The sequence below is a fragment of the Python bivittatus genome, unplaced genomic scaffold (assembly GCF_059951505.1).
Source record: "Python bivittatus isolate LINGU-HERP-01145 unplaced genomic scaffold, Pbiv_v1 ctg000610_np1212, whole genome shotgun sequence".
NCBI classification, from domain to species: domain Eukaryota; kingdom Metazoa; phylum Chordata; class Lepidosauria; order Squamata; family Pythonidae; genus Python; species Python bivittatus.
This window is the reverse complement of record NW_028277088.1, coordinates 29,865,138-29,890,738: the sequence shown is the minus strand read 5'-3', so window position 1 is coordinate 29,890,738 and position 25,601 is coordinate 29,865,138. Positions and strand designations below refer to the sequence as shown.

At 38.3% G+C, this 25,601-nt stretch overlaps 1 protein-coding gene across 2 annotated transcripts in view; it reads right to left on the bottom strand.

Moving 5' to 3' along the window:
- The window catches only part of ITGB8 (integrin subunit beta 8), a 38,989-nt gene extending 21,960 nt beyond the window's left edge, over positions 1–17,029 (bottom strand). Inside the window, exons 1-3 of one of the 2 annotated variants that reach the window (XM_088150678.1) lie at positions 16,608–17,029; positions 6,254–6,339; positions 4,350–4,521 (exon numbers count right to left, since the gene is read on the bottom strand). In XM_088150678.1, coding sequence (XP_088006804.1) covers positions 4,350–4,521; positions 6,254–6,339; positions 16,608–16,917 — 568 coding nt within the window. In that variant the 5' untranslated portion in view covers positions 16,918–17,029. The remainder of the gene's footprint in view (positions 1–4,349; positions 4,522–6,253; positions 6,340–16,607) is intronic. The other variant, XM_088150679.1, reaches the window with a different exon arrangement.
- Positions 17,030–25,601: the final 8,572 nt, after the last annotated feature.

Genomic DNA, 25,601 nt, shown 5'->3' with positions numbered 1-25,601 from the left:
GGTGGGAATAAATATTGCATCTGTCTGTCTATCTGCTGATAGTTGTGTTATCTGGACTTTGACGAAACTATATTCAGTTCAAAATGTTTTTTTACAAAATTAGGTATTTCCCCCCCAAAAAATATCATTAAGATGAACCCCAATTTAGGGCAGGGCTGGCATTCTTTTCAGCAGCTGGGGGAAAAATTCTATTTAACTGCAAAGAGCACACTTGAATTTTGGCTCATTTTTCTGCTTTTTTTGTTTGTTTTTGAAGGAGATCTTTAACAATTATAGGTTCGTTAATCCCCCTGGAAATAACTACATTTTAGTAACTCCCTTTTCTTTAGTTTTGTGCTGGAAATAAGGATGAATTTCTGCATTCCTTATTCAATGGTTTGCTGATTCATTTTGGTGGCACAATCTTGAGCGCTCTTGAGCTGCAAAAAAAAGCGGGGGGGGGGGCTGAAAGCCACATGGGGCTTGCAAATCGTCCAACCCTGATTTAGGTTTTGGTTATACACTTAACTGCAGTTATTTAGAAAATGAAGTGGAAGATTTCACAAATCAAAAATAGCCACTTACAAAAACTCTCCAGTAATAATTCCATATCAAACAATGCCTGACATTACATTCTGTTCTCTAACAGAATAGTCGGAAGCAATGCTCTATTTCTATGGTAATTAAAAAACTGTAAGACATATATGGTCGGTTATTATTGTTCTTGCTCCTTCGATAGGAAGTAATAAAAAACATATGAGATTTCAAAATGACCTTTTTTCCCTCAGCACTTCCACTCTGAATTTATGCAAACTCGTTTCTTCTAGCAGAATTCATGCTGATCTCTCTTTGTAACACTTCTTCAATGAAACACTACTTCTACCACAATGGTAATTTCCTGTCTCCTTTGCTAATGATAATAAGAAAATTATGTTGGGTTATATAAACAGGCAGATTATGTGGCTTTAGGCAACTCCTACTCTCCCTAACAGGGTTGCTGTAGGACCAGGGAGATTGGGATAAACTCATTTATGCCAATTTCCTTGAAAGAGGATAAAATGTGAAATATGTTAGATCTTTCATAAGCTGATTTTCAACAGACTGGAGATTTTTTCTGAAATGTCAGGTGGCTCAAAATACTGCACTCTTTTGTTTCCAGGCACAGAGATATCTGTTATAAGGGGAAAGAACAGAATAGGAGAATGAACAGATTGGCCAGGTTGCCCTGAGAAAGAATCTAAACTTACAAGATCATTCATATTGGCTAAAATCAACTTAAGCCTCCTTATAAGTCATCAAAAGGTGGATTTTAGAGCTTTGCCATTATCAACAGATCACTTTTATATCACCAAGGGTACACTTCTGCCTTAGAGCACTTATGTACATTAAGGTCTGTGTGCATGGATCAGAAGTCTTGTACAACTGCGTTTCTCCCAGTCTATGACAGGTAATGCAGGTTAGGTTCCCCTTTGCAGATATTTATGTTCCATGTGTGGTTCTCCGGGGTGGAAAAACCACACAATGTGATGGATGGGGCCAGCAGCAAAGCTCTCTAGCACTTTAATGGCAATAAAGCTACCTAGGCTTTTATTGCAGACACCTTTATATACCAGAAAAGTGAGTAATATTTTCCCAGTGAGGAATAGTTATCAAGTAGTCCTCACTTACTGACAGTAATTTGGACTGGTAACTCTCACTAAGCAATATGGTCGTTAAGGTGTGATGTCATGTGACCACACCAACTTACCACAGCAGTTCCGGCAGTCCCAGTTGCCACTGTTAGGCAAATCCCACACAGTTGCAGAGTCCTGTGGTCACGGGATCACCATTTGGAACCTCCTTCCCCATTGACTTTGCTTGTTGGAAGCCGGCAGTGAAGGTCACAAATGGTGATTACATGACTGCGGGATGCTGTAACATTGTAATTGTGAGCCGGTTACCAAGTGCCTGAATCATGATCACGTGACCATGGGGATGCTGTGATGGCTGTAACTACAAGGACCCAATAAGTACCCCTCGTTCAGTGCTGTCATAACTTTGAACGGTTGCTGAACAAGTGGACATTAAATGAGGACTACCTCTACTTTTGCTGATTACCACTTTTTTCAAACTCTGAAGACTATGAGGCTATGACAGCAATGTTCTGATACCACCAGAGAAAATGGGACAAAAATTAGTTTGAGAAAAAGCAAGCAAACAAACAAAATAGATGTAATAAGTCTGTGGAAGTTTCACATGCCTATTTTGTTTATAATTAGTTAAAAATAAAGACCACATTGCTGCACTTTAAAATTTCCATGCCCTGGTGAATGTGCCCAGCTTGTTGGATGTTTACCCTAGGACATTGTGTGTGACTTTGTGTGAAATAGAGGCTTTTTTCTTTTTTATGTATCTGATTCATACAGCTAGATTTGCTGGAGCTAGGTTTCTCAACAAATCAGAATTCAATATGTTAAAGCTCAAGTAAACCTTACGTTTTTATAAATGAAATAGAGGCTTCTAGAAGAAAAAGCCATTAATAGAAGAACCTGGAACACAACTGGGTAGGTGATCTATACAGTGTCAGTTGGGTTACATTTGTTTCCTCTATGCACTCTCCATGACTGCAAGAAAAGATAGTTGTACTTGCCTCAATTCTACATAAGCTGAAATAGCCAGAAAACCTACACTGCTTACAACTTTCAAATGACTTGCTTGTTATGAAGATATAAATGAAGTTCACACAGAGTTCCCAAACTTCTAGATAACTCCCATAAACTGAAATCGTTTGTCATAATGGAGTTGTTTTCTTTCATTTTAATAATCAAATTAAATTCCTAAGGGTCCAGAACAAGATCATTCTAAATAAACAATGACTTCTATTCTAGTCTGTATTAACATACCATGGCACCCATTTTGCAGTAGAACGAGCTTATACCTACGTACTGTTAACATGAATGACAACATGATATTTACAGAAAACAAATCTGGGCCCAATTCTGAAAATATATTGTCTTCGCTGTGTTTCAAACATTCTCATGCGCATCAATAGCTGTGTATGCACTGCAACATGCAGCCTGAATGGCTGGTCCTTTTGGACTCTCATTCAACTTTCTTCTACCCCCTGCCTCATCCAAATGGCTCATCACTGATTGCCTCTTCTGACAATCCTTCCCAATTCACATGCAGTACAGATATTACTCAGAGTCAGGTCTCAAACTAATGAACATCAAACCAACTGGCCTTGTAGAAGGCATGAATAAATAACCTAGATGCTTAAGAGAAAACGAGAATCTATTAAAAAGCTGAAATCATATCTAAATATGTGTATGTGATAGAGAACTTTACCATGCCCTGGCTATTGAATTTGCCAGCCGCTCCCAATGCATTGTAAACTCAGTCTGCTCAGCTTTCATTCTGTCCCCACCAACTATAAATGCAGATCCTTTCTGGAGTTTGCTATCAAGTGAGTGTGAAACAAAAGCTGGAAGGTGGGAGCACGGTGAGCAGTCAGCGTCCTCAGTAAAAAAAAGAAGGCATAGGAGAAATGCATTGGAATGTACGTTCCACCCCATTAGGAGGCATGAAAGACAGGGAAAAAAACTGGTTTCCCAAGTTTGCAGAGCAGCTGGAATTTTTTGCTCCTGGCAATACATGAAGGCTAGCTTGCAGCCCGTCCTGAATGACTGGCAGGCATTCTGCAGCAGAAGTAGAGTATTATGCTTGCTGGTAGATCTTCACTCTGTGTGTTTGCGTAAGTGCACAGGCTTTCATGCGTGGGAAGGGAAGGGAAGGGAAGGGAAGGGAAGGGAAGGGAAGGGAAGGGAAGGGAAGGGAAGGGAAGGGAAGGGAAGGGAAGGGAAGATGCATAATAGAGTCAGGTTTCACACCTGGAAGAATATTCCTATCTTCAATTTAAGAAAATAAAATTCACCTAAGAAATATAGGCAATGTAAACAAAGTGTCATTTACAGAATTTAGGCGAAGAAAGGAGTAACTAAATATAGAGCAATTCAGTTCTAATTATCCAATTTCAATGAACATTTAGTGGAAATTAAGACAATGGATAATAACGACAGTCAGGCTCATTAGCTATTTAAGAAGATGCCAAGGACATTAAAACTTGTTGCAGCCAATTGTTATGTAGTAATTTTAGATCAAGTATAGAACTAACTAGTGTATCCAAAAGATTATACAGTTGTTGTTTTTTTGAATAAGTTAGAATCCTTTCATTTCTCTTCTCAGAACTGGATGAATCTTCAGAATCTGTTTTTGACTCAGTGGAAAAAGCATTTTAGAATTTTTATCCAAGGCCTTTTCTCCTCAGCCTCCTAAATTATGCCAAACACAATACACTTTTTATATTAAAACAATCTTTCTGATAACCAAACCTGGACGCAGCTGCACTGAAGCTTCTCCTGGTATCACTTGAATATTAACCTCATTACTGGGTATTGTTACATCAACTTTGGGACTTTCTATGAAATCTGGCCTGCAGCCTCTTTGGATTAAATGTAAAACTATGTCACATCGTTCCTTCAGCTTTGTTCCAGCCATGAAATCCTATTTCCAAAAAAAAAAAAAAAAAAAGGGCAAAATAAATAACAAAATTGTAAGAAGTTGGGGAACTTTCATTTCCAGAAAATATACTGTAGTATCACATAATCAAAAAATTATTATCCCAACCAACAATGAAGCCAACATAACCAAACCAATTATAATACCACTTATTTTGAAGACAGGTGAGATAGTGTTGCACAGTGCAGCAGGTTGGATGCTGATGGGAATTAAGCATATATTCAGGCTATAAGAAACCAGCATTAGTTACAATAGTAGACTATGTAGTTGCTGGGACTCCAGCTACAGAGAGCCTTGGAGGAAATAGATTATTTGAATACTTTTCAGTCAAGTTTCAGAACTGAGTACTGGTAGCAACTCTTGGGAATAACTTGGTGAAAACTCTTGGGGACAACTTGTGGCAAGGCCAAGATAATGGGAGCGCAACCCTCTAGACTCACTTGATGTCTCAGTAACCTTCAAAATCATAAGTTGTGGAAATCTTTTGAACCTTCTCCAAGATTTGGGAATAGGGGCACTGTTCTGCAGTAGTTGTCCCCTTTCTTAATGGGGTAGTTCCAGTCAGTCATGGAAATGAGAAGTGCATGACCCTTAGGGTCTTCCATGGAGTGCTTGTTCCTCTTATTTATCATCTACATGAAACCACTGAGGGAGGTCAATGATATGTTGATGATACTCAAGCCTGAGGCAATCAGAAACTGTGGTTAGGGTTTTGTCCCAGTGACTAGAGGAGGTTAAGAGTCTGGATGGGGAGAAACAGGCTTAAACTCAATCCCAGCAAGATAGAATAGCTTTGGAAGCCATCTGAAGCCAGATATATTCCATCTGGAGGGTTTGTAATTCCTGTGTTGAACTGGCTCATAATCTGGGGCTCCTCATGAACTCACATCTCCTAGTTGAAGAACAAGTGGCAGCTATGGGTAGAAGGGTTTTATACAACTTCATCTTGTGTACTAGTTAGTAGTCTTTTCTGAATGAGAAAGCCCTACTGAATCACTCATTCTTTGGTCACTTCACACTTGGACACTGACTTGATGGCACATAACCATTATCAATCATCAAGGTATTCTACATGGTACTGCCCTTGAAGACCACCTAGAAGCTACAGCTGGTCCAGAGCCAGCTTGGGACACAGGTAAGTCAGTCAGCTGGGTGGTTGGATGACTTGAGGATATTCAGGAATGGCAGGAGATAGTAAAAGGGATGATTTTTTTCCCCATGTCACGACAGGTATTAAAATAAGTAAAGTCTCCTTCCTGTTCAGCTCAATTCTTGATGACGTCATGAACACATCTATATAGTTTTCTTAGCAACAATATAGAATCATTTTGCCACTATAGCTTCTCAGGATCTCTTTTTTTGTATATCCCAGTCTAGCCTTCATACCTGTTATTACCCCAATGATCTCCCATCAAAATACTAGCCAGACCCAATCCCGCTTAGCTTCCTAAAGTTATTAAAACTAATTTTATTTATAGGTATACTTCTGTCATATTTTTTTAGGTTCAACTATTTAAGAAAGTAAATTGCTGTGTCCCTGCACGATTTCAGGAAAACACACAACTGCTTTGCTAATGATCCTACGTGAGAAATCCCATAAGTTTCCCAAGCACCTTTCCCCTTCAAAACTGAAATGCTGCATAGCCCTATTGTATATGTAGAGAACAGGAAGGTAAACAAATAAACATCAGCTGACTAATACAAAGAAAGTGCTCACCTCTTGAACACACCATCCACATTCTGGACCCACAGCAAGACAGGCAGTACATGTTGCTGCATTTGAAATAGCACATCTGTTGTCTGCTATAATAAGAAATAGACTGTTAAACCAATTGCAAACGTTCAGAGGACCAAAGCATAGCTTGTAAAATGCTAATCCTCATGCTAATGACATCTTTTATTTTAGAAATAGGGCAGCTCTACTGGAGAGCATGAATATAATATTATCAGCATTTTGATCCTAAACCAAAATAGGAAGTGATGCAATCATAGCATACAAAGAGGGACATTCATAAATACTCCGTAGAAGGTCCTAGAAACTTCAAATTTGGAGTAAGATTTTCCCCATCTCTTTTTGAAAAGCAAGCAAGCAAACAAACAAATCAGAACAATTCTGGTGGCTGGATAGTAACATCTTTGTGTTTTTTAGAGATAGGGCTTGCTTCTTTATACTCTAGCCAGGGATCAGCAATGTTTAGCAGTAGAGAAGCTATTGAATTACAGTTCCCAGCATTCATGCTTCCTAAGGATGCTGAGCATTTTTGATCAACAGCTAGAATGCCATATGTCACCTACTCTGATTCAGCCGGTAGGTACACCCAACTTGGTTCCTGCTTGGTTCATTCATGGCAATTCTGTTTCAGTTATAGCTTTTCCCAGCAGGTCAACATACAGGCCTATAGAACTGGCAAGCTGAAGCAGGCACGGGGTACATATTTCATAGAAATCCCACTGGTAGCCCTAGTTAACATTACTGCTGCACCTGCCTCCTACCAAGTGCTGTAAACTTTTCTTAGATTTTATTATTAGTTATTGCTTGTCATAAACGGAGCATTTATCTCTCAGGTTAAAAAGCTGCACTAATTTGGCCAAGTTACCATGACCGCTACCATTTATTTCCAAACCATATCCCTTAGATACTTGATACGTTGCTAGAAGTTTGCACTGTACAAAGGGACAGCATGCCATCAACTATTTTCAACCCTTTGTCAGAGAATACTGGAAGAGAGCCATTGAAATATAATCTGTTTTGTGTCCAGTCACTTTGCAGAGTTTCAGCGTGGCAGCAATGAAATATTGCTCCATATCCATAGAAGAGGAAAATTAAAAGGTTTATCTATTTCAAATCCTACAACAGAAATTGTAACATTTTGGTATTAAATGATAGGCCTCTTTTTTCAGTGTGGGCCAACATGAGATGAAAGGAATAAACCAAAATGTCAATGACTCTTTTCACTAAAAAGTGAATAGCAGCACATTAAAAACAATTTTGAAAGCTAGGCAGGCCAAACCAGAGTCAGAACATGCTTCCAGAATATATTTTGGTAATGCATACTTAAAAACATATGGCAAAGAGCTGGATGTGAGCCATATGCTGATAAATGAACTACAAGAACAGCAAATTTTCATGGTATAAATCTCGCTGAGTCTTCATTTCAGTCTGTTTATTGGAACTCGTATTTGAAAGATAATCATGTTACACAATATTTACTTATTCAATTTAAGTGCTGTTTTACTTCTAGCATGTCATTAAAAATATATATATCACCTAGCTTTCTCTGTATCTCTGACTTCATACAGCTCACCAAAAGCTGTATCACTGAAATGTATATCGTCTGGAGATATATTACAGGGAAAAGTATACCGGTAAGATGCATTCTTCTCAATCAGTCCATCTAACTTAACTGGTTTCTTGATCTGGTCTACCTCACAGAATTGGCAGTGCCAAACTTGTATTATTGCCCTCTGTTGTATACTTTTTGGCCCTCTTTGTATTTGTGCAAGTCTTGACAGTAGAAAGAACCTAGCAAAGGATATGCTTTTGTCCAACTAATTTTTGTTATCCACAACTCAGAGCCTAACAATAGAGCAACCACTGCACACACAAAAGTCAGCAGGAGAGAGGGCCTGTAACAAGGCTTGATGAACCATATTTGTTTTCAGATCATGCAATAATAAGCGTTAAAAGGAGACAAACACGAGTTCGGGTTACGTAATTTTAAAAATAGGATTCAAAATCTGTTTGGTTAATAGTACGTTCCAATAATTTCTTACAGAAATAACATTTACAGACATGTATTCATTCATAAAATATTTGATTTATCTGCCAGTCTACTTCGAAAAAATTAGAATTAAGGCATAACTAAATTATATGTTTTTTCTTTCTTTTCTAAACCTTATAATAAAGCTGGAAATATTTTTACAACTTGGCTCACTATAGACTTTTCTTACCATTTTACTAGTAGAATCCAGACAAAACTGAAGAACTATGTTGCCAAAAAATCAACAGACAAGCTTCTACTAGCTTTAGTTAAATAACAGCTATGTGCCAATAGGTATTTTAAAACAAGAGAAGCCACACTTTGGCTCTAATACATTGAGCAGTCATATGTATGTATAAAACCCTTAGGCATAGTTGGTTCTACAATGTCAATGCATACATCAAATTATGCATTCTAGGAGAATTACATTTCAGTTCCCTAAACAAGACTTAATAGGCCAGGTATTGCAAGAATGAATATTTTTTGGTGGTGGGAGGGAGGATATTCTTCAGACAAGACAAAATGCAATGGTAGACCTGATTTAGATTATGCCACACATACTGTGCAAGCCACAAAATGCTCAAATCAAGTTCTTTACTCTGAGGATTTATTACATGGACCCCAACATTATAATTAGCTCTCTTAAAATCAGCCAGTCATCTAAGCCCAGTACATAGTTGTTCAATCAGCAGTAAGACATTTGATTCTCAAACCCCAGAGTAGGAGCAGAGGTGGAGAAACAAGGAGCTAGATCTGTCTAAAAAGCAGACAGTTCTGGAATTAATGTTTGCATATATCAACAACTTACAGGTTACTTATTATCTCAGGAAGCCTTAATGATACTAAAATAACTGTATTGGACAGTCTGCAACTTATTTTCAATGTGTTAATTATAACAATAAGAATAATCATTTCTCAGCAAAATTGGAATTCTGGAGAATTCCTTGAATTTGGCATAAAGAGAAAAATAGTTTTGTCTACCAAGCCAGACTAAGAAATTCCTAAAAAAAATGCTTGTTATTTATTTTTAAATAAACTTTAATGCTTTTTCTCTCAGTACCATAAAATGTGTAGTCTACATTATATTTAAACCTTTTCATTTGTGCTAATACGTATGGTTAACTTATATTGACTAAACATGAGGGAGAGACCTTTTCATATTAATTTTACTACTGCCAACTTTCTCATTTCAAGCATATTGCAAACAAAAGATGATTCTTGTCAATCTTCTGCACATACAGTATTTGGAATTAGTGTCCCATAAAAAACAGAATATGCTTCACAAACAAAAAATAATTCTAAGATTATTACTTTCACCAAAATGCACATCTCATGTTTCTTCCTGACAGAATGAATGTTGTTATTCAAGTTTTGCCTCAGAATACTCCTAGTATTAAAGTGAATTTTATATATACTTTTCAAGCATAAAAATATTAATTATTCATTTTCTTTGAAACATACTTGAAAAATGCTCATTCAATATTGTTTTCCTTCAGGCTTATTCTTTCTCATGCACCTTAATTTTTCTCTTGCAATACACAATAGTTTAAGAAATTACAAACTGAAATCATTCATCTAACACTTAGCTATTCATTTACCTGTTGCCATGCAGGTAAATGCAACTCTTGAGCATTCTTTTTTCTGTCCTGATTTATCAGGGTATAGAAAAATCTGTTGAGCCTGAGAGGCAATAATGAGTTCAAAGGGACTTACAAAGTAGCAATGAATTTGGAGTTTGGGTTTTACAGCAGGTCTGGAATACTTCCTTTCTTCTGATTATAAGAAAAAAACAGCTGCCAAGCTTTTTGATACTAGTCCTGCTTATTCAGCAGCATTAGACTGAGCTAATATGCACTTGAATTCATCAATTGTTGACTGCAACATCACATGATATCCGCATATAAAGGGCCAGCATAAATCTAACACTACTATAGGCAGCATTATACTCCTCAGAGTCATCAGGAATACAACAAAGATTTCCTTGTTGGCTATGCCTTTGAGGGACTTACTGGCAAAGCCTTTTGCACATCTGTAACTGGTGCTGAGAGTTAGGAAGAAACCACATTCCATTTAACTGCTGGTGCCCTCATATCATAGTAAACATGTGCAATGACCTCCAAACCCTACCCTATGACTTCCACAATATGTTTGAGGAAAAGGTCTACTGAGTGTGCCCAAATTATCCCATTCTCATATCTATCTCTAATGATTTGACTGTAACGTAAACATGATCTGTTTATTTTAAAGATAAAAGTATTTGAGGTAAAAGTGTCTCTCTGTGTTGTAATCTGCTACCATGGTGCAAAGTGTGAACATTCACTTCTGGTTTATATTTACTTAACCAAGTTTCTAAACAAATTAAGAAGAGGAGTCCCTAGATTTAGACAGGATAAATTAGTTTAGCTTGAGTAGCTGAAGTACTCTTTTCAGAGCTGAAATTATTTAAACCTTATATCTGAATAAGCCAGCTTCAAAAATGTGGTTCATGGTCCTTGCTCATTGGCTTAAACCATCGTCAGAACTGTGTCTTAATGTTCAAATTTAGACAAACTACAGTTACCTGAAAACAAGAAACAAAAGCCTCTTATTTCTCTCTCCCACAAATCCTGGGAGGATAGGTAAATAACTCATTCTCTGACCACTAAACTGGGCCTTAACATTATATCCAAGCATGACCAAAGAGTGTGAAGTCAAATATAACTGATCTGTTGATAATGTCTAATGGTTCAACATTTGCCATGCTACCCCTATGTAATGGTATGTGGAAATGACCTTGAGAGACAGGAAGGAGAGTTGCAGATGGAATAACTGGTATGTAAAAGATGTCTCAGCCCACAGAAGTGGGGATGGCATGGGAAATGTTTCAAAGGGACCCTCCCTAGTTTTCCAGAGAGTAAAAGGAAAGGAGGGGAGAAATACTTTCAATCTTGCAATATTCTGTTAATGTAACTTGCAATAAAGATAGAACTAGTACTCCTGGTTGTGCTTCTTGTCTGGACTACCTCATAGGGCTAACACCCTAATATACATTTTTATACACAATCCAGATAAAAAATGTGCCATGATGGCATTGACTCTTCCTAAGCAGAAATCCTTCTTCTTCCTTTCCCCACACTTTGTGGCCAAATTTATTTCTATTCAGAAATTAAAGCCTCAAAGCATTTTAGATTTTTCTCATTTCACATAAAATTCTCCAGGTGGCTCAAAACTTGCCTTACATAATGTGTGGATGCATTAAAAAACATACACACCAAACAAAAGAAGCCCAACTGAAGCAGATCCATAGTACTTGCTGAAATCTTTCGAAGATCCTGAAAATGCTATATGATCCCACTCTGCCCTTGGAAAGACTCAAAAGGTACTCTGAGAATGGCTATAGAAGACAACCAGGTTCTGTCTTTCTCCCAAAGCCTGGATTTAATGCCAATAAACTCCCCTACGTCAGCAGCTAACCCTGGAAATAGATTTACATGCAAGGCATCCTCTATTACCTTACATGTCACACTTCCTTCTACATATACTACTTATTACCTTGTATGCAACCTTTTGGAAGCTTTCACTCTTGCAACCTTTCTTTCATTTTTTTCTTCTAGTCCAGTTAAAGGAACAAATGGGAATAACAGCAGAGAGGAAAGGTGGGCAGACTAAATGGAACATGGTTCCCCTACAAGTCAAGTTTTGCCTCAGACTGCCTCCCTTCCACCATCCCATCCTTCAGTTTTTTTAGCTCTTATGTGTGATCTATGTACACTTGGAATTTCCTAAATTCTCCTGTTTCGCTTATAACTGGGCAATTTTTGCTTACACGTTTTGCCTTATATTAAGCATTTCTAGGAAGAACTTAGTAAGATTTGAACTGTTATCCCTATCAAATAAATCCCTTCCCAAGCTCCAGGTTAATGTAGTTAACATTAGGTAATTATCTCCATTCTTGCTATTAAAATGCATTCATTTGATAACCTTCAAATTATTGAAAAAAAATAAAGGCACGTTGTTGTGAAAAATGATTTTGGCACATTCACCTATGCTTTCATCCCAGCACGAGATATTTGTTTCATTTGGCTGAACTAAGCTACAATTACCATTTGGTAAAAGTCACAGAACAAGAGATCCTTTGTCACTGGGCAGTAAAGCTGTTCTAGCTATCAGCATTCTAAGCTTTTTTCTAAAAATTGCCAGATTTGAATGCTACTTTCACGTTGTGTTTCTTTTCATAAGTTAAGCATTTTGTTTTGTTTACGTAGACAAGAGTAACTAAAAGAACTGGCTGAAATGATAAACATAAATTTGCTAACTTTTCACAGACATTGGGACAATTCAGAACTAGCCTTTCTGAAGAACTGAATTTACCCACCCACCCAACCTGCTACAAAGAGGAAGACGGAGAGGCAAAGCTTTCTATAGAAACAAATGCACGCTCATGTCTGAGAATGGCTTTAGTTGTTGTATAGAAGCAATGATAGTAAGTTCAGGATGCCAACATGGTAAAACTTACTTATGCACTGTACCATATATGCAGCATCTTGATAGAAGTGGACTGTCCACTACTGCTAGTATATTTGCATAACACCAACCCAATCTGTGCTAGCAATAGCAATGCACAATAGCTTCATACCTGGAGTAGTTAAGGACTTAGTAGAAAAAGATACTAGCCAGGTGCTATGCTGTGGACAAAACCTCTTGTCTGTTTGCAGGATGCCCTAGTGACTCTACATCCTATACAAATTATATTTTGAATATATTAAAAATGCAAAATAGAGGAAACATAATGATTTATTATTAACTCTCACAATTTTTCCATAGTAGAAGTCCTCAAGTTTAACAAATGAAAATAAAATTTTATGGCTTAGAAAATATAGATATGGTTCCAACTCATTTAAAATTGATGGCATACCATTAAAATGGTAGTATTCTATTACAAAAGCTGCATTTAAGCATCACAACAAAAGATGTGTCTTGTTATGGATATGTGTATGCTGCAGGCTTTTACAAAGTCTCCTCTGTCTTTCTTCCTCATTCACAAGAAAGTAGATATTAAATGTCCAATTAACCATTGAGAACGGTTTCCCATTCTTTTTGAATGGATAAATAAGGATACCAAAATGAGATCTAGTTTTTATAATTAAATATGGCCTAAACAAACCAGTTTAATTTTAAATTTCCTTTGGAATGGATTTGATTTAAATTAAAAAAGCAAGACATCTTATAAAAATAGGGGGACACAGAATAATTTCAGTTAACAATTTTGGGCAAACGTTTCTGTACAGCCTTGTTCTCTCATAATAATAAACCTTAGATATTATAATAGCTTAAAAAGCAGCGAACCTTGGGTTTTCACATTCCTCTTCTGTGGCATAACAACAGGAGTAAGAGTTCCATGTCGCTTCCATGTTTGACTAAACACTGTTAAACATTATATCTGAAGCTGGCCAAATTGCAGTTTGTCTTAATTTGGAGTAGTAAAAAGAAGCTAACTTTAGTTTTTGAAGATAGCTCAAGCCATGAACTAAATCACAGTTTATAGTTTAGGCACATTCCTCTCCATAGCTGCACTGGAAGAAGAAAAGGGAGGGGCAGAATAGATGCCAGGAACTTCTTCCATAAACTATTGTTTATTGTTATGTTCAAACTGAGCTATTAACTTGTCAAATATGAAACAACATACTTGTTTCAGCATGAACATTTTAATTGACTCCAGGCTGAAACTTGGTGCATAAGCTGAATGCAAAGGAAAACATTTACCCCCCCCCAACAAATATTAAGTAATGGAACATAATATTCATTACCCCAATAATAAAAACTATAACTTTCAATTTGCAAATGATTAATTTTGTCATTCAAGAACATATGCCCACGTGATCAAAAAGTTAATCTGGAATCCACATGTCATAACCTTATAATTTGTACCAGGTCCCATGCTTAGATTGCTTCATATCTGTCACGGTTAAAGTCACACTCTCCATGGCACTTAGACATGGCAGTGATGTACCATATTTACCAGAAAGGATGATGATCCTACATTTAAGAAAATTCCCTTCTTCTCCCCAAAAAAGGTTAGATGCGGGGGGGGGGGGAACAGCCTCCATTATCATGTTCCCAGGAAATCTTATTTCATAGGTAAATTATTTGGGAAATAAAATCTTTATTTCAGATTATAGTATATAAATCAAATATCAGACTAAGCTGAATGCCAATTAATCTCTGGATTTCAGCTACTTTCTGATCAAACCAGAAGCTAAGGTACATTTCTCATGTTCAGTCACATTCTAAAACAAGCTTCCCCAATCTAAGCATCCCAGATGTGTTGGGCTTCTAACTTCTGATTGGAAATTCTGAGTGGTAATCCCAACACATCTGGAGAACATCAGGTTAGAGAAGGTTTACTACATAGCAAAGCAATCAGCAAATAGGCCAACAACTCAGAGATCTACTTGGACAGCTCTAGATATGCAGGAACTTCTTAGTTCCTTCCATGTAAATGTCCTCCTGCCAAATCTAAACATACATTTCTTTACCTGAAGAGGGGCATTTAACCTTCCAGTGCAGCTGCCAGTTCACAGAATACAAACTGTAATTAAGAAACATATCAGCCTAAAACAATCTCATGTAATTTCACAACAGGGTAAGACCTTAAATATAGTTCCCTTATTCCAAAGATCACAAACAGTCCAAGACATTCTCTCAACAGATAAGTTACAATATTTTAGATAAGAATTTAGAATTATCACAGTGCAGGCAAAGACTGCATATGTAACTTGGTTGTATAGGTGTCCTTGTGCTGATCACCACAAGAGAAGCATCACATAATACATCTAGTGTTATGTGATGACTGGAGGCTAGTGAAATAATTTTATAAGGATGAGAAGGAAATGAAAGAACTTCTCTCTACTTAGGCCACGTTATCTGGTTACAAATACCACTTAGGTTATTTTAGGTTAGGTTATCTAGCACTGAAGATGTTACCTAGCCAGGTAATGAAACATTTGGAAGAAAAGAACCAAGCTCAGAGAACTCCAGGGACTCCACTTAGGTTATTTTCTGACACTTGAACGGTCTCAATTGTTTCTAAAGAATTCCATTACCATTTCATGGAATGGGGGAAAAAGTGAAACAACTGCTCAGATTTTGGCTCAGCAATGAACCGATGCATCTGGAAAAATCTAACATTCCTGTCCTGTTTATAGTTGATTTGTTAAGTTCCACTCACTGCAATATGCAAATACCTATATACTCTTCATGAACTCCTCAACCTGGTATACTTTTTAAAGCACAGAACTTGGACAGACCATATTTTTCTTATACAACTATCTCAAGGATCCGGGCCCCATGGACCACGGGAAGCCTTGCCACAGATCTCCTGCAATCTGATACCTATTCAAGGGATTCAGAGGGAAAAGATATTATAAACAATGGAGCTGAATAGCAAGAGAATGCAAAGAAGTGCAGGACGATTAAATTATACAAAGTAAGTACAGACACCCTTTAGAACAAAAGTAATTAGTGATAACAGCATCTTAGCACTAATTAGCTCCTCTAGTGGGATAGCTGCATATGAAAAACATGAACTGCAAACAGTTAAGCTCAGTAGTACATCGTGTCTTTTACACACCAAAAGTCCAAGGTTCAGCTGTTGTATCTGCAAGCAGGACTGAGAAAGATGGCCTTCTGAATTCTGCCAAGCTGCTATCAGCACACAAACATTCAGTACCAAACTAGCTGAACCAATGTTTCTGATCTTGGGTAAGGTTGCTTCTTAAATCCTGGTGACAGAATTTATATACACTTGAAGGGTGCCTCAACCATTCAACCCACCTGGCAAAAAATCTGAAATCACTATCAATGTCTCCAAAGTCAGGATAAGGAGCTGTTAGAATCCTATATTCAAAGCACTCAACACCATTTCAGGATTACTTTCCAGGGAGGTGTACTCAAAGGGTATGAAGTCCCTGTGTCTTCTAAGTTCGTCTTACTTTAGGTCAGTCCTTCCTGCCTTGTTTATAATATTAAACCCAACCAGAAGTAGAGACCACGTTCATATCGATTCATATAAATGGAACTTCACATTAGAGCTGCACTCTAAGCAAACTCCAAATTAGAAGGATTCTCGAGTACAATTTAACTAAAGCTCGATCTTACGCGTGCTTGGACCAAGTCCCACTATGCTATAACGGGGCTGACACCGACGCAACTGCAAGCAGCGAGTCAGGTGCATCTCCAGGATTGTGTGTGGAGAGACAGACAGGCCGAGGAGAGGAGAGGGAAGCGGGGGAGGAAACATGTTGCGATTCCGGGTGGGAAGAACAAACTTACGGCGCTGGCCCGAGCCTGGCACAACCACCGCGAGCAGACGACTCACTCCCAGGACCGGGCCGGGATGTCGTTGGCATCTGTGTAGGGAGACGAGCCCGACCGTTATGAAAGCCAAGAGTGGGATCCACATAATGCAAAGCAGGCGGCAGTTTTGCTGCCCTCGGAGGTCGAACATGGTCTCGGCGCAGAAGCTCGTCGCGGGGTCACCAACCCTGGAGAGGCAACGACGGAGGCGGCAGGGCGCTGAGCTACCACCCCCACCGAGACGCAGGTAGGAGGCAGCGGAGCCGGAGGGGCAGCGCGGCCGCATGTTAGGGCCAGCACGGCCATCCCTCGGCCGAGCGCGAAATCGCAGGGCCAGGGCGGCAGAAGCGGCGCCCTGCTTCTGCAGCGAAACTCTCCATCCGCTTCGGCGCCCTGCTTAACTTTCTTGAGTGCCGCCGCCGCCGCCGCCGCCTGTAGAGCAGCTGTTCACAAAGCCTTTTGTCTGCCTGTTCTCCGGAGCCCGGTGCCCTGGCAACCCAAAGCAAGTTTGTAGCAGAGGAATCAGAAAGAAGAAAGGAAGGTGAGGAGCGAAAGCATATCTGCGCCAAGGGCTTTCGTCTCTGACCCCCGGCGGGTTGGGGAAGCTTTTGCAGAATGGCGCGGGAGCTTGGGCATCGGAGAGCTCGCTTGGTGCCGGTGGGGCTCCCCGCCCGGGCCGGTCTCTTCCCTTCCCTTCCCTTCCCTTCGCTCGCAGCAGGTTAGAGCAAAACTGGAGACGTGAGGGAGGGGAGACGGGTGGGTGGAGAGCGGGGCGTGGACGCGTCTCCAGCCCGCTCTTTGTTTTGTCGCGGCGCTCAGGCTCTCGCTCCTGCCTCTATTGTTCCCTCCAGGGCTGCAAAGCCGCGAGCCGCTCTCTCCGCCCCTCCGCTCTGTCGCCGTTTGACAATCAACCCACGCGCTCTGCTCTTCGAGGTCGGAAGCAGCCCAAGGCCGCCTGTGTCCAGCGCGCTGACTTCATCCGAGAGAGTCACTTACCACGCCAGGAGAATGAAAGGAAAGCGTTTCAGTTTTCGAACGAAGGAACTCCCCCCGACTCCCCCGGGCATTCTGAATAGTAACGCAACAGCAGGCAGAAATTCAGAAAGCCCAGTTATACCAGTGTGGATGAAACCACACCTGTTGAATTCGTCCCTGTTCGGGTGGATTTCCCGGGACAGCCCTGCGGCCAAACCCGGGATTCCAACTAGTTCACAAGGAAAAAGAGCCCGGGCTTAACCTAACAGGGAAAGGCCTCCCATAATAGGGCTGTAGAGTTTGAATAGCATCTCGTTATTACTTGATTTTGTAATTCCAGGCAGAACCTTGACAGAGATTGTGAAGCTGGAGGTGGAGTAGGAAGGGCTGTGTTTGTTTCTTCTGCTTCTCAGTTCTGATCTCTGGAGTTAAGGTTGATTAAATATAATCAGTGCTAGGCGAGCCAACATGGCAGGATACCCATTCTCCATTATTGTATGAGTGGGAGGCATGAAAATTGCACTCTGTTAGTAATTTATTTGAAGTGATTGCTTCATGTTGCCTTAGGGTAAAGCAGGCCTGTATATTCTTACATCAGTCAGAAATCTGGCTTTGCTGCATTTATAAACAACACTGAGAAATAATTCCCACTGAGTATAGCGCGATTCACTTCCACTTACCTTAGTCTGGATTCAACACAGTGTATTTTGGATTAATTACACTGTATAAGTTAGTCAGATTTAAAAGCATAACTAAATCTAGCTCCAATTTATTCCTAGATTCCCACATCATATTAAGCCAGTTTGTTTTAACTGTGGTTTGTTGGTAAGTCAGTAGCCTGATTCAGGCATAACATCAAGCTATAAGTAATTAACTAGTGACATGGTTCACACTATGTTAAATGAAACAAACCAATTTAAATCTTAGTACAATGTGTGCATCCAGCCAGAATATTTTCTTTCAGCTGTTCCAGAACATCTACATTCCAGTATCTACTACGGTTCTGTGACTGACTTATTCCTAATAATTCTAGCTCAGGAGTAGGTCAGGGTTTCATATGGCCCCTGAATGTATTTTGGGTAGGTACCCAATTAGGTACCCACACCCACGAACACCAACTAGTGGTCAGAAGACATGATGAAAACTTAATCTCACCACACATGGATAGACTCAACCATAGTTTTGACTGGGAAACTCTGAGCATCCTAGGCCAAGCTAAATCCAAAAAGACTTGGGAATTCCTGGAAGCTTGGCATTCGGACAAATGCCATCAGTAGACACGTAGAGATAAACCACATTTACACACCATTCAAAAGAGAGAATAAAAAAGCTAGGAAGGAAACAAAAGGACCGGAACATATTCTCTCCAGCAGCCTACATCCAGATAAGCAGGGATTAACACCAGACAAATTGTGAAGCAGAAAACAATACCCTAATCAAGGAACTACCAAGGAGAAAACCATACCCTCACCAACACTGGCAGGGCAATCTATTGTATAAAAACAGGGAGCAAACCCCACACTCACCAGCACTGATGATGTTACTTAGTCTGGTAATGAAGTGTCTGTAAGCAAACAACCAAGTTCAGAGAGCACCAAGGACTCCGCACCCACATGTGTACCAAAACACATTCAGTGCCTTTTTGTACCACGCAGTAAGCCTTAAAATAATGATTTTAAAGCTTATGCTCTGAAACTTGCCCCCCACCCATCCTTTGAGGAGAAGCATCCAAAAAATCCTTTTCCATCAGCATGCATCATCGCATAAGGTTTGCCCCACTTACTTTAGTCTTCATCCCTCCAGGGGCAAATAGTATTTGGTTGCAAACCCTCAGCCAGCCAAAGATTGTCTGCCACTTATTTAGATCAAAATTAAGCCTCAGCTATATTAACTTCCTCCAGATCATCTAGTGATCTCTGCTTGAATAAGATTTATAATACTGGACTGCCTTCAAGACTGTATCCCATTCAAATATACCATACAGCTTAATATATAACAGGATACTGAAAACAATTGGTACTGTTATTCAGTTTATTAAGACCCCATAATTAGTGGGTCCTGATTTATATCAGGAAGCCACTATAGAGGATGTCAGATTGCTTGTCTAGCCCATTACTATTTACTTTGATTGTAGTTATTTTCTCCCAGCCCCTTATATCTAGCTGATTAGTGCATACAGCTTAACTCTGGGATTATCCACATGGGTTTAGCATTGAGCTATAATGGTTCTTCCCATAATTCCAAGTAGGACTAACTCTGTTCCACATGGGCTGCAATTGAGAGCTCATACAAAGTTTTCTTGGTGGTAGCATTAAGCCCACAGAACAATTAACTTGGAGTGGATTGAAAGACTCCATAAATGTTGGGAGACTTAACCTACATATAATTTCAGAGAAATACACAAAGAGATATAGATTATATAGACACTATTGCTAGATACTTCCAAAGTGAAGGAAGAGAACAAGGCTTTACAGAAAATAAAGGGCCATGCATTTTTCTCCCACTCAAGAGCGAGTCATAAATTTAATCCTTTCTGTCTTTCCTCATTCTAATCTTTTTAACAATTATAATCTATGGATGTCCTCATTCATATCACTCTGTTCATAATACTTTTGCTCCCATCTCCTGTATATCATTTAAAAAAATATTTCAGTAAGTTTTAATGGACTATTTTGGATTAAGAACAGAAATAAAGAAAAAAACTTGAATGGTTTTCTGCACTACAAGTTTACTATTTTCTCAATGCTTGATGAGCAAACAGCAATGAACAAAGGTTTCTTTTAACTGATGAATGAATGGAAAGTACCGTCTTTCAAATCAAGGAAACTCCCTCCTTTTCCCCCCAGGTATTTACTCCAATAACATGCTGGCTGGGCTCACATAACATGTAATAATAAGGCAGATTTTGTAAATCTGGATTACTTAATTCTATAGGCCATAATAGCCTGGTTCACATATAATGCTAAGCTAAAAACAAAACCAATTATAGCTTGTGAATTGGCCATTGATCTCTTAGCTTATGTACTGTACTATATCACATTTTGGTCTAGGGTAATTTTTTGGGGCTCTTGGAATATTTTCTGTCTAGTCACACATACTATTCAATCCATGTAATCTAAATTATACATACTTGAAATGGGTTCATACAACAAGCTGTGCCAAAATATGGTTTGGTTTGAGGCTTAATTATTGCAAACCATAATTAAGCATCATGGCTTACCATGTTGTGTGAATAGAGCTTCGATTCATAATTCATCCTCTCCTGCTTCAGTTTAATAAATTATACAGGAAGCAGAAACTAATACAAATCCAATACCTACAGTATAACAAAGTTATATTCTCCTAAAATGAGTATACACCATTTCAATTGTTTATTTTAGCAGCAAGTGCTTTGTCTATGACTAATTACAATCTATATTTAGTGTTAACTGCCTGGTAGCCTACTGTATTGGAAAGGCAAAAAAATAACAATACATAACTCCCAGTATATTTCAGGAGAAAACAATGTTCTTTCTTGGCACATGTATAGAGTGCATACATACAAAAATATCTCTTTAATTTCAAATGGGATAACTGCCAACTGGCCTCCCTTAAAAATATACTTAGCTATATTTGAATCTTACTGAAATGTCAGGGAGAGTTTTTATTTGTAACTAACTTGAATCTGACTAATTCCAGTAAGAAATAACCAGGCTACAATCCTAAACACAGAAATATGCTCTACCAGCCTTTGAATTTAATTGAAATCTACATTCGATCATTGCAGAATATCAGTTATCTGTTGTATTACTGCATTATAAATAATGCAACAAATGTTCTGAATTTAAACCCTTTTGGAAACAGTGTTAATTTAAGTGCCCACCCTACAAGTTCTTCTCACTGTATCTGTGTCAGTGTAATCCCCCCCCTTTTTTTTTGAAGTAAGCAAGAGTGTGTTGAAAAGTCCAAAATACAAAAATAACTCTTGAAATTATGGTATTACTTCATTTGATCACTTCAAAACTGAACCACACTTCAGATGGAGCCTTTTCTGTGAGCATCTCCCTTTACCCTACATACACATAAACTAAAATGACCTCTCCTGAATAGGTAGGTAGGTGTACTTTACCATTGTTCACTAGCAGTGGAGATGTATATTTACTTTTTGGAGTAAATCTCATTGTGTTTCAGTGGGGCTTATAGCCTAGTATGTGTTGTTTGGAGGTGCAGCTTTATTTGAAAAGAAATCTGTAGTCTTAATTTCAGACATATATCATAGTTGATCAGTTTTATTTTATTTATTTCTATGGCTGAAGAATGTACACAATCTCCATACTACTCCTAAGGAAAACTGAGTGTGAAGAATTCCTTTCTCTTAAAACATGTACACAACTGTCTGAATTAATATGGCACTAGAATATCATATTTTTGATCACAAACCAACAAAGAAGACTGAATTAACTGGCACATGAACTCTAGCTTTATTCTTGATTTACAGGCATTACTCTCATAAAATAAGTTCCCCAGATCAATGTTGTAGTGTCCTGATCTTGCAGATTTAGTCATCACAAAGAATTGCATGTCTGTCTCTCTCAGGTTCCTTAAAAAGATGCTCCCTATACCCTGGCAGATAATAGCAGGAGTGGACCTACTCTCTTCTTCCATATGATTGTTAACTATATAAATAACCAAAATAGCATGGTGATGCTGATGCAATATGTTAAGCCATGATTTACTAAATAAACCACAGTTGTCCGGATTTGAAGAATATGCTAAAATCATGCTTCACAGTTCATTCTTCAAATCCAGCTAACTGTAGTTTATTTACAAGCATCCCTAGTTGTAATTAATTTAATTTCCTACATTACAAGCAAGCAAAACATGTTTTAATATGTTGTGTGCTCCTTCCTAATGAAATTCTTACCTGTATATACCCAAAGGTACCATGTTGGCTATCATTGGCTTCTTTCATGCTAAGGATTGTATCTATATTCCTATGGTTCTGGGTCTTTGAAACCAAGGTAATAAATAATTTTATATAGGTCTGTTCATTCAAGACCTGTGGTCCTCTGGAAGTTATTCAATTCAAATTTGTCAGAGCCATCTTCATTGTTCCATGTTGTATATAGAAATCTCTGTGTTTGGGGTCCAATAAGGCTTCAGCTGAGGCCTGCACACTTTTTAAGCTAATTTATTCCTTAGTACCTATTGTTTCCCTGGCTTTAAATGATGGTTTTCAGCCATCTTAGAGGAATGGAAATGAACTTCAATTAATTTCCAATCCTGAGTGGGAAATAGGCATTGGTTTCTGGTTACTCCACACCTGGGGAATTTGGAGAAACCACTCCTCAGTACCTAACATCACACAAACATTGTAGAGCAGCCTCTGTTTTAGTTCAGTTCCTTACTTTTAGTTCTACTGCAGGGGAATATCACAACATTCCCATGGCTGAATGTGTTGATCTGTATGGGGAAGGTGAAGTAGAGATGGTGGGCCATTTATTTTTTTGCTGCCACTTTTCTAGAGACCCCCACTCCATGTACACAATTATTCTTTCAGCACAATGATGGACAATGTGGTGGGATTTTGTGTTGTCTGTTATTGACTGAACATGAATATTTTTTGTTTATATTTCTGTTTATTTTAGTTAATCATAGACTGTAACAGATTACTGTTATCAGCATATATATTTATTGGGAATCACTGATGTTATGTTTGCATGAGGCTTTTAATCACAAATGAGCCAATCGTGTTTGAATCTATGTCCATCCCTTATGGTTCATGTATGGTTCTGTGCATTCTATGAACCCCCCCAAAATGAGTTGACTACACAGATAAGTGAACTACAGATAGGTGTGTTGTACAAACACATTCTGAGAGTTACTTGTTTTTCTGGCAAGTTACAAATAATCTGCCCACTGATTTTGGTATATTGTGATCTGGATTATGTAGTTCACTCTGGTGCCAGCATGGGTCTTGACTTTAAAATGTTTGATTAACTGATTTTAAAAGCTTTCTTACTCTTACAAATAGAACAGAATACCCAGTAAATATCTTTTTTGAATTTTAACCTGGACTCAAAGTGAATCAAGATAATTGATCCAGATATAGTCAGACTTAGCACAGATAAATTTATATCAGCAGAACATCTTAGTATGACTAGATCTAGATCCAGCTCAAGTATTTCAAAAGAAAAAAAAATCATAACACAATACCATGTGTAAGATAAAAGCACATTATATTCATTCACATATCTGAAACTATTAATATAGTTTTCCAGTTGTGTTGAATTACAGTTCCCATATACTTTATATTCAGGGTATGATGGAACTTGTAGTGCAATACTGCTGGAAAGTATAATACAGTAGCTTCTTCTGAACGTGAAAGAAAATGGCAGAGAGGTAAATTAATGAGTTATAGCTGTTACCTGTTCTAAACTGAGATTCCAAGCACACCTGTGAGTCCAAGATCTCCACTTATGGATAAGGTTGCATTCTGTTTATAATACGTATTAACCCATTCTGAAGTTAGAACTGAGCTATAGGTGACTGTTAGGGGAACAATAAAATATAAGGAAGTCCAAAACATACCAAGAATCAAAAGATCATTGTGGCTTGTCATCTGCCCTAAGTGTAATGCACAAATTAGGCATTTGAATTCAAAGCAGAAGGTACATGAATGCAATCCCACTTTTCATCTTTTGCAGTGAGTAAAACAGGTACAGGTAGTCCCTGAGTTAAGAATGCCCAGGTTACAGATGACCCATAATTAAGAATGGAGCCTACTGTAGCAAAATTTGAGTTAAATATACAATGATTTGAGTTAAATACACAATGGTTCGAATTCATTACACAATACTACTTATACAGTATTATACAATAATACTGTTCTGGCTTACATACAAATTCGACTTAAGGACAGACCTTGGGAATGGAACTTGTTCTTAAACTGGGGACTACCTGTACTTCGAATATTTTCTATGAGCTTTACGTGGCTTAGCAGGCCAGAGAATGCCCTTTTCATGATTATAAGAAGTGACAGAAAGCAGCCTATTACTATGTTGTGTAATATGTAAAATGATCCAGGGATAATGTTTATTCACAACTACATATTCTTCTCTTAGGCCCACTTTGTATGTCATTGCCATAACAAGGGGGTCACTACTTGCCATCTGACTCTTCACTGCTCTGGTCATTTAATAGGCATTTCATACACAGTTCTTCCTCCTCCTCCTAAATATTATCAAAACTGCATACTATGGAGCATGCAAAAACAGTTCCTACAGTGCTATAGCAACAAATGAATCAGACCATAAAATTTGCTGTCTTTAAAATCACTGGGGAAAACCTGGTGGTCTTAGGATTCAGGATAGCCATTTTTGCTTCACCTTGTCTAAAATCAGTGTGAGCTTTAATGAAGTTACATACTTTTTCATTTTGTTAAAGAGACTGCAAAGATGATAGAAGTACAGTTTTTGGAATGGCTAATAATGCTGGCTCCAGACTTCACATGTCTTTGCTTCCTTCCCATCTCTCTGTAAAATTAAAGCCCCTAAGAAATACTTCAAAGTGAATTATTTTTTAGCTAGAGCTTCCAGGTTTTTTAACCCACTCATTCACTTTAATCAGAAGCCAGTCATAACAATTGCTTAGTAAATGCAACTTCTCTTATCCCCAGGTCTACTGATTCCAATGTTTTTCAACATTAATAGGAACATTTTAACGGAGTAAGGAAAGAATCTAGATGTTGCAAAGTAATTCAAATAATACTAAATTTAGCATCATATTACTACCCAAAGTACTGTTCCACTAAAAAGAATTCAGTATTATGTATTGCACAATATTCGTCCCACACATGTTTAACATCATTGGGTCATGTCAGTGAATAAATCTTTGAACTACACAGGATATCCTTATTGGGACAGTAAAAGCACTGTACTTTCATTTTTGAGTGTTTCAGCACTTTCTTGGTTGAAAGTCAACAACAGGCGTCTGTAAATCACATATTCAGAGTTT